Source organism: Lolium rigidum, chromosome 4 (assembly GCF_022539505.1).
Source record: "Lolium rigidum isolate FL_2022 chromosome 4, APGP_CSIRO_Lrig_0.1, whole genome shotgun sequence".
Taxonomy (NCBI): Eukaryota; Viridiplantae; Streptophyta; class Magnoliopsida; order Poales; family Poaceae; genus Lolium; species Lolium rigidum.
Window position 1 is genome coordinate 247,760,065 of NC_061511.1, and position 10,655 is coordinate 247,770,719.

Sequence of the window (10,655 nt, forward strand, 5' to 3'; positions counted from 1 at the left end):
CTTATTTTCCCAGTGAGTTTGAAGGAGTTTTAACAATGTACCCTTCCCTACTTCTCCCATTTTTGGTTTTTGGAGGAGACTTTATCAAGAGGATGGACACTTTTCATATTTTACGCACAGGGTTCTAGAACGGCCATTCAAGATGATCAATTATATATGACGAGATTTTCCAAGATCGATGATTCTTTATAGAAGACGATGGGATGTTAGAAATATGTAGGCTATAGGTCCAACCCCCGTACGGACGCATGTGTACATACGGTCGCTGATGAGTGTATTTTTGGAGTGTTTTTACTCCGTTATATTATATAGATATCCTTGTGTAGAAATATGATTTTTTGCATTTTACGGCGCTTCCGCGCACCTTCTATGTTTGTTTACGCATGATCTTTAAATATTAAGGCAATGGTGAAATATCAATAAACGCTATCATTTTATGGTATTTTGACGTGATAAAAACCATATGAGGACTTAACCATGCGTCTGGACCAAAGGGGAATGCAAGGACAAACATCAGAGTTTTTAGCGGGCATCGGTACGGGGAACTCCACCCGTACCGTCCATCTGTACGCAGCATCAGGAGCCCCGCCTCGTCAAATGCTTTCACCTCGTGCAGATGGAAGAGATATCTGAGTTACACAACCACCAGAAACACTGAAACACCACATCTGGGATAGATTTGGAGGTGGAACTTGGGAGAAGATATCATTCGGGTTGCTACATGGATCATCGGATGACAAGGCATCATCCCCTTCATCATCAATCACTACATCTCTATCACCATCACCGATCCCATTCTCCTTCAACCATAGTTGTGATCTTGATTGCTATTGTGTATTTGTATTCGAATTTATACCATTACTTTCATTCCATCCATAAAAATATGATGAGTAGTTCCTCTCGTTCTTGGGGAGATGGACAAACCCTAGCATGAATATGTGATGAATCAAATTAAGATGATCTATGGTTTTAATGTATTAATGTGTGTTAGTTCTCTCTTGATATTATATGAAGTGTGCCATGTAATTTTTTGCATTAGGGTCTATAGAGGGAACTACCCTTTAAACTACGATAAAGTGTACGCCGAGAAGTGACATTACCGTGTCGGCACTTTAACATGTGGAAGAAGGGGATAAAAGAAGACGCAGTAAGCTCATATCGATAACCATGAGGAAATCCTTAATTGCGATGGTCAACATGTGGTTTGCAGAAGGCTAACCGCAACGCTTATTTAGAGATGCGATGACCGTTAGTTTTCTAGCCGCAGCTTGTTATGGAGCTCTCTCCACACACAACATGATTTAAAGCGTAGTTTATCTTGATTATCATGAATCCTAATGCTATAGGTGGATCCAATAATTCTCGAGAACACTTTGTCTTATTGAGTTCAATCCTTTTCTCACTATGCTTGTTACTTATTGCTTTGTTTCCTTTCTCACAACCAATTACAACAATCTTTAAAACACCTTTATTTGAGATTAAAAAATGATTTACAAGTAGCCCTTAATCGATAGTAGCAAGGGGCTTACAGATTTAAACTATTAACTTCTCGTGGTTCGATACTCTTATTTCAAAACTAGCTACAATTGAACTGTGCACTTAGTCATCAGTCGCGCTCTTTCGCCCGTACGGAGCCTCTTCCGACATAATCCTTACAAGCATCCCAAATTCTTGTATAATACCCGATTGATCAATACAAAGAACATGGTTGATCGATTTGGCTTGCTTCTCATTTTGTCTCTCGATTAATCTCAACACGCACAACAATATGTGAAGCAATATCTTCGTTGCATTCAAGACCCCTCCCATGCCACTACTTAGTTGTATCAAACTCGACATGAGCCATCGAAACCTTGTGTTATTCCAAACGTAGCCGTCCTTTGGGCCAATACTTCCCTTGAAAGGTAGTATTAAGATACGTGTGTTTGCAACGAGCAATATGCAGGCCACCAAATTGTTGGGAGAGTTATTCAAGGTAGACTTTACCATTTCACCCAAAACTCAGATGATTTCAGTAACGCCCTAAATATTTTTTGATATGTTTTCATAAAACAACTAGTCAACCTTGATATCATAAGGGGGCCATATTAAAAAATAGTAAGCTCTTGGAAAATTTAAGTGGAATTTAGTACTACTAAGCTTAGACCGGGTGGAGTTGTAGAAACTTCATTAATCTTGGCCAAAATTTGACCGGACCGAATAAAACTTTTCTTTTCAAAATCTCCGGGCACCAGCTAGCCCAATAATCCTAGAGATAAGGAAGGTTTCTTACGGGGAAAGACTTACAAAATTAGGTGGATGAATTCGGTTGGTACAAATCTGCTTGTCTCCGGTGAATTCAGGGGTTGTAATTTCTCTCCAACCTCCACATAATCCCGTAGGATGCATCCCGTAACAATATTCTGGTAGATGTAGCATTGCAGCTAGCCTGTATTAGTAACTCTTGCATGGAGACCTGAAGAGGAGAAGCAAGTACGTATGGAGTTGCTTGACACAAGTCTGCGGTGGGATGTGAGTAAAGTATTCACTGGAATGGAAGACGCATTCATGGGGTTGTTATTGAGTTCATATACATACAGCATACATTGATACATGGTTTTACACTTGGACTTCCGTATAACGTAGTATAAAGATAAGCGCGGGGTTCTGGTCTTCGTGCTTAATGATAGCTTAAAGGACGAAGGAAGGTCACACTGATATAGTGATATTGCCACTTCATGCAGCTCGTCACCCTTCTTACCTGTCACCTCCTTGGACTCCCTTCCTCACTGGAGCCGAGCGCTTCTTCTTCCCACTCTTTGAGTTGTCATCGTGGGGATTGTTAGGGTCGTGGGCTGAGTGGGAACCATGGCCAGAGCTTAACTCGGAACCGATCAGGTCAGTATCAGTTCCTCCATTGTCGTCGTGTCCATCGTCGTCGTCATCGTCGTTGTCGTCATCATCGTCATCATCATCGTCGTCGTTGTTGTCGTTGTCGTCATCATCATTGATCTTTTCTTTCTTACTCTTGAGAGACTCGGGCTTCTGGCCTTGCTCCTCTGCGGATGCCAAGTCCGCAACATCACCGGTTGCCTGAGCTTGCCTGCCCACAGCTTCCTCCTGTTTGCAGCAGTGCACCGGCGGGTTGCGGCCTCCACCGACTCTCTGCTCCGCTCTCAGCGACTCCGAGTCCGAGGCAGCGGACACAAAAAGAAAGGCGATGGCGAGTAGGAGGACGGCCAGACAGACGGCGGCGCGCCCCATTTGTGGGCGCGTGCTCAGGCGCGGTGGGAACATCTTGCGGCCGACGAAGGGCGATGGCTGCGTGAATCCTTGTGGCAACCGGCTGCAGGGTATATATGTTGGCCGCGGAATGTGGAGGGCGTTGTCGTGTGACGTGAGGTGGTGGAGCTCCAACTGAAGATAAGTGCTGCGGTGCGCGGTTTTCACAGGCGGGTCAGTCACGTACATTATCTCACCATTGTTTTCTCCCCAGCGGGATATCTTCTCGTTTGTTTATGTCGAGCTATGATTTAGTGCGCCCAGCCTAGGAAAGCACCTTCTTGTCCTGTTACTAATATAAGCGCTTAATCCTCTATCCATTTCTGACAAAAACATGGTACTAGTCCGATGAATCACCTGTTCAGGATGACACTACAACATGTCAATGCAATATATGAAGATACTGGAATTCGCATAGAAGAAATGCTATATAATTTTGTTGTCATCTCGTGAGTTATATATAAGCTAACAAATATCAGAGGGACGCATTGAGTTGTGAACCACATTCATGCCTAAATGAAAACAGGTAGTTCTGAAAGCCTACACATCATTTTTCGATAAAGGAAATATATTAATATCAAGAAGATATCAATTACACCTATCATCTGCATCAACCAGATGTTCAAAGACGAATGCACACAACCAAGGAAAAATAAATAAAGACCTCGTCGATGTGATGAACCACTCGTAATAGTACCACTCTAACCACCACCGAAGACAACACCTGAACTACAAACGAGATTCTCCAAAAGCAACGCTTTCAAGAAGAAAACAATGCACAAGCATTGTCGTCGCCTGATCGTAGATCTTGGGCTTTCACCTTGAAGAAAGTCCGAGTTTTCAAAACAATGCCTTCAACAAATAACATTGACATGTACAACTAATGAAGGCTAGACATTGGGTTTTCACCCCGAAAATCGTGGTTCGGTACTCGAGCACCACCACCAAGAATACGGTCCACCTGTGTTGCCACCCCCGCTTGCCAAGGTTGCTGCTGCAAGTCGCTAAACACCTGACACACATGCATAACCTATACTGCATTATCCCCATCGCAATCAGAACCTGTCCACCATTACCAACCTTCGATCACATTCATCACGACTTTCTCCACCTCTGTATGATTCATGGAAATCAATAAGATATGTCCCATGGCACCGACAAAAGGCGAAGCTTCGCACCCTCGCCCAAAAGAAGCCACTCTGGCCGTAGGCGCGCACGACCGCATCGATTCCGATCTAGATATCCAGTAGCGCTCTGCGCCAAACTGAGGAATCTCCAAGAGGAAGACCGGAACTCGTTGGCGGTCAAATCGAGGAGGCCGACAAGCAGTAGATCGACGGCTTGGAGCTCGAAGAATTGCAGGGTCAGACCACCTTTATTCTCCGATGCAGACAAGCAGGCCCCCACGCCGCCCTCTATCAACCATGCAGATCAACAGAGAAGGCCATGGTTGCATAGACGATGCCTTCAACAGGCTAACAACACATAGACGTCGCCATCGCCCGCCATGACATGAGTCGGAGCACAGTTTTCACCAGCAACCATGCCTCCCAAGCTTGATCGCATAATGGACTAGATGTGGGATCCCAACATCCGCCACAACTAGCCACCAATTGGCCGACAACCTCCAGCGAGAAGGAAGTCACCACCGCCATGTCTAGGGCCGCCGCCCCAGATTCCTTGTACCGCGGGAATGGCCGCACAAAGAGGAGCGCATCTACGAAACACCGCCAAGGGTTAGCAGCAACCGCTGCGCCGTCTATAGAAGTCTCCCGCCATGCCCAGGTCGTTGTCGCCCTGCAGCACACACCGCTAGAGTCGCTGGAGTGTGCGCCGCCGCTGCTCTCCAGATCGGCGCCCGAGAAAGTCCACCACCACTGCGCCGCACAGGATTTGCCTGGCGCATACCCGGTTGTGGGAGGAGGAGGAGGCGCACGGGAGTGACCGAGAGAAGCCTACACATCACGGAAGCAAAAGATAGAAAATAGCAACAACCCGTTCTTAGAGCATCTCCAGCCGCGTCCCCCAAAGCGTCCCCAAAGGTTTTTGGGGCATGCAGGACATTGATACGTCTCCAACGTATCTATAATTTCTTATGTTCCATGCTAGTTTTATGACAATACCTACATGTTTTATTCACATTTTATTATGTTTTTATGCATTTTCTGGGACTAACCTATTAACAAGATGTCACAGTGCCAGTTCATGTTTTCTGCTGTTTTTTATTTCAGAAAAGTTGTTTTACAATTATTCTCGGAATTGGACGAAACAAAAGCCCACGGCCATATTTTCCACGGAGTGTTCCAGAAGACCGAAGAGGAGTCGAGGAAGGCCAGCAGGGGGCCCTCCCCATATGGCGGCGCGGGGGGGGGGGACAGCCGCGCCGTGACGTGGGGAGGGAGCCCCCTGGCTCCCCCGACGCTGCCCCTTCGCCTATTTATTCCTTCATCCCCGAAAACCCTAGTACCGAGAGCCAAAATACCAGAACAGTTCCAGAGACGCCGCCGCCGTCAACCCTAACTCGGGGGGTCCAGAAGATCTCCTCCGGCACCCTGCCGGAGAGGGGAATCATCACCGGAGGGCTCTACATCACCATGCCCGCCTCCGGACTGATGCGTGAGTAGTTCATCCTTGGACTACGGGTCCATAGCAGTAACTAGATGGTTGTCTTCTCCTATTGTGCCATCATGTTTAGATCTTGTGAGCCGCCTATCATGATCAAGATCATCTATTTGTAATGCTACATGTTGTGTTTGTTGGGATCCGATGAATATGGAATACTATGTCGAGTTGATTATTGATCTATCATATATGTGTTGTTTATGATCTTGCATGCTCTCCGTTGCTAGTAGAGGCTCTGGCCAAGTTGATACTTGTGACTCCAAGAGGGAGTATTTATGCTAGATAGTGGGTTCATGTCTCCATTGAATGCGGGAGTGACAGCAACCCCTAAGGTTGTGGATGTGTTGTTGCCACTAGGGATAAAACATCAATGCTTTGTCTAAAGATATTTGTATTGTTTACATTACGCACAGTACTTAATGCAATTGTCTTTTGCTTGTAACTTAATACTGGAAGGGGTGCGGATGCTAACCCGAAGGTGGACTTTTAGGCATAGATGCATGCTTGGATGGCGGTCTATGTTCTTTGTCGTAATGCCCTAAGTAAATCTCATAGTAGTCATCATGATATGTATGTGCATTGTTATGCCCTCTCTATTTGTCAATTGCCCAACTGTAATTTTTTTACCCAACATGTTATTTATCTTATTGGAGAGACACCTGACGTGGGCATTACCCTTCGGGTAACCAGTATTGCCCTATCTGGTATTGACAAGTTGGAGGCCCATGAAGCTACTAGAAGGCGAGATGGGCCACTAGGCCGGTGCGTCAGAAGATTCCTTGGCGGACAAGATCAGGAAACGGACAAACAAGGAAAGATTAGATCTAATCTATCGTAAACCTAGTCGTCCTCGGGTAGGACCCTTGAGACCTGGCCTCCTATATAAAGGCCGGGAGAGGGCCTGTCGAGGACACAATCAATCTTAGCAGACAATAGCCAGCGAAGCTTAGAACTAGTTTACCCTAGCTACTAGCATCTCGACGAGATCACAGCCGAACTATTCGGCACCCCATTGTAACCTGTTTTCATCATAATCAAAGAACAGACAGGCAGGACGTAAGGGTTTTACCTCATCGAGGGCCCCGAACACTGGGTAAATCGCTCTCCCCGCTTGTACGTGTGCCGATGTCTCGTGTCAGCTTGCAGGATTCCATCAACCCTAAGCCCCTATCGGAGGGCATTGCCGAGGAGCACCCTCGACAATTGGCGCCGTCTGTGGGAAAGCTGTCGGCACAAGGCAGGGCATCGGCAGTACCAGTCACATATGCAGCGTTCGTGCTTGAGTCACCAACACCCCCAAACCCGAAGGATTCGATCCGCTGCGGATCTTTCGAGTTCGTACCTCACCTCAAAACGTCGCACTCAGTTCCTACGGAATCGTGTGACAACATGACCACTACCTTTGGAGGCGTCCACTTTATCATCGACCCCAAGGGCTTTCTTCGTCTTCCAACGACAGATACGTCTGATTTTGGGCCCTCGGTTTCGGCAGAGGATACCTTGGCAGCAACTTTGGGAATTCCGCCCAGGAGCATGCATGGAAACAGCCGAGGAAGTTTTGACCTCGCGACAGCAAGGAAGAAAAGGCGAAGGGAATTATGCTATGGAGAAGAAGAACGTGCAGCGCCTCATCCTCGCCAGTCCGAACGGGAACGAGGAGGGCGTGCAATCGATCCATGGCCGCGCTCGTTCGCCGCACCTGACGGCCACGGAGCAACTCGATGCACCATGCTATCTCCACTCCTATTTCGACCCAAAGGACGGTCGAGAGAAATCCAGTCACCTGTTAAGGAACTGTCGATACTTCTTGGAGATCCGCCAGTTCTGCGATGACCTCAGGAGTGAAGCTATATCAAGAGTCCACATGACGGAGAAGAGAGCGAGATCCTACAGCTATCGGGCAGAGCCGTACGTGCCAGAGCCATACGTGCAGAAGCCATATGAACCAATGGAGAAGGACGAGTATGCACCAGCCGAGGTATTCCCAGAGCCGCGTGGGCAGGTCAGCATGATTCATAAAACCAGCTTTTCAAAAAGAGAAATCAAGAAATTCTCGCGGGAAGTGAAGTATGCAGAAGTCGCTATGGTCGACACACCCGAATTCGTCAACTGGTCGGAACAAAGCATCTCCTTCGACAGAACGGATCACCCGAAAGCCGTTCCTAGACCCGGCCATGCAGCTCTAGTCCTTGAGGCACAGATCAGAGGGTATAACATGAGCGAAGTATTCATGGACGGAGGAAGCGGCCTAAATTTACTATTTGCCAACACAATGAAAGCAATGGGTTTAACAGTCGATATGCTGAAGGAATCCGATACAGGATTCCATGGCATTATACCGACTCGACCCGCTTATTCTCTTGGGAAAACATCGTTGGATGTAGTCTTCGGCACGCCCACCAATTTTAGGAAAGAGAAGATCGAGTTTGAAGTCGTCGACTGGGAATCCCAGTACCATGCCATCCTCGGCAGGCCAGCGTTCGCCAAGTTTATGGCCGTACCTCATTATGCGTACCTAAAGCTAAAGATGCCAGGCAACAACGGGACCCCAATAACCGTTCACGGGAGTTTTGCTCGGTCAGACACTTGTGATAGGGAGTTTCAGAAGATCGCTTCGAAATTCGGCACCAAGGAGGAACTCAACGCAATCGACGCAGCGGTGAGATCATACGCAACCACCAGCCGACAACCGAAACGTAAGATCCGACGAGTTCGACGCTACAAAGGAAGCCAAGAAACTGCAGGTGCACCCCAATGACCCGAAGAAAACGGTCAATATATCGGCTGACCTCACGATCACATAGGAAGGCGCGCTCATCGAGTTCCTCCGTGAGCGCCAGGAGATATTTGCATGGGAACCATCCGACATGCCGAGTATCCCCGGGGAACTCGCTGAGCACGCCCTTAATGTTGACCCAACAGCCAAACCGAGTGCAACGATCGATGCGTCGATTCTCCGAACCCAAGCGGAGAGCGATTGGCGAAGAGATCAATCGACTTCGCAAAGGAGGATTCATCCGAGAGCTCAAGGAATCAGAATGGGTGGCTAATCCTGTCATGGTACCCAAGAAGGACACCACCGCTCTGCGCATGTGTATCGACTACACCGGCCTTAACAAGCATCTGTCCGAAAGATCACTTCCCGTTGCCTCGGATTGATCAGATAGTTGATTCCACAGCTGGATGCGATCGCCTCTCCTTCCTCGATGCCTACTCTGGGTATAATCAGATCAAATTGAAGAAAGAAGATCAGGAGCTAACCGCGTTCATCACCCCACACGGCGTTTTCTGTTACAACGTCATGACCTTCGGGCTGAAAAATGCGGGAGCAACTTACCAACGTTGCATGCAAGCTTGCCTTGGTGAGCAGATCGGGCGTAACATCGAAGTTTACATCGACGATATCGTAGTGAAAACGAAGCACGCTGCCACCCTCGTCGACGATTTGCGGGAAACCTTCGATAACCTGGATAGGTACAAGATCAAGTTAAACCCCAAAAATGCTTCTTTGGAGTACCGAGGGGGCAAGTACTAGGGTACTTCATCTCGGCCGAGGGAATTGAAGCCAATCCTTTGAAAATCAAAGCTATTCTCGACATGGAGCCGCCAAAGAATCTGCACCAAGTGCAGCAATTGGCAGGACGATTGGCAGCACTCAGCGGAGTTTATTGCCAAGCTAGGAGAAAAAGCTCGCCTTTCTACAATTTGATGAAAAAATCGGAAAAGTTCGAGTGGACGAAGGAGGCACAGGAATCCTTCGATAATCTAAAGAGGATCTTGTCGATGTCTCCAGTCCTTGTAACCCCCGTGAGAAGGAAACGCTGCTCATGTACATCGCTGCGACAGTTCAGGTCTTCAGCAGCGTCTTGGTCGTCGAACGAGAAGAGGCAGGAAGAGTACATGGCGTACAAAGGCCCGTTTACTACCTCAGCGAAGTACTCACACCCGCAAGACAGAGGTACCCTCATCATCAGAAGCTGGCATACGCAGTTTGGAGGTCAGCCCGCAAACTACGGCATTACTTCACAGAGCATCCAATCGTCGTCGTGAGTGAAGCTCCGTTGAAAAACATAATGACCAATCCAGAGGCCACCGGTCGAGTGTCTCAATGGGCCATCGAGATAGCACCTCACGACATAACTTACGTTAACCGGACGGCCATAAAATCTCAAATCCTCCCAGACTTTGTGGCAGACTGGATCCAATCCCAGACACCGGCGGCACCCGACATGTCGGGATCATGGGTAATGTATTTCGACGGGTCAAAGCGAAGCACAGGCGCTGCAGCAGGAGTGGTGCTGATATCACCACAAGGAGATAAGATGAAATATATACTGCGTATGAACTTTTCTCTGCCGACAAACAATGAAGCGAGAATACGAAGCAACTGCGCACGGAATGAAGATGGCAAAGGCGTGCGGAGCGACTCGCTCGGAAATCTACGGGGACTCCAACTTGGTAGTACAACGGTCGATGAATCGTGCGGACGCGGTTAGTGACAACATGGTCGCCTATCGGCGAGCTTGTATCAAAATATGGAAGCCAAGTTCGAGGGATGTGAGCTCAAGCATATCGGCGAGCCGACAGCGAGGAAGCCGACACCTTAGCGAATATCGGCTCTATGTGCTCTCCCATCCCGGACGGAGTATTTTACGAAGTAATTACTCAGCGATCGATAAAGAGAAGGCGCCGACGCCCTTGAAACCATCGACTGAGGATGCAGAACCAAACCCGCAACAAGTTACCAACGAAACGCCAGCCGCACAAGTCCT

General features: G+C 47.9%; 1 protein-coding gene across 1 annotated transcript; it reads right to left on the bottom strand.

The window, feature by feature from the left end:
- Window positions 1-2,559: 2,559 nt before the first annotated feature.
- Window positions 2,560-3,450, bottom strand: LOC124648557 (bifunctional lysine-specific demethylase and histidyl-hydroxylase NO66-like). The gene has a single exon (XM_047188297.1). It carries the CDS (start codon window positions 3,448-3,450, stop codon window positions 2,737-2,739), a length of 714 nt encoding a protein of 237 aa, XP_047044253.1. The 3' UTR covers window positions 2,560-2,736.
- Window positions 3,451-10,655: the final 7,205 nt, after the last annotated feature.

Coding starts and splice junctions, on each gene's coding strand:
- LOC124648557 (XM_047188297.1), bottom strand. CDS start 3,450: ATGTACGTGACTGACCCGCCTGTGAAAACCGCGCACCGCAGCACTTAT.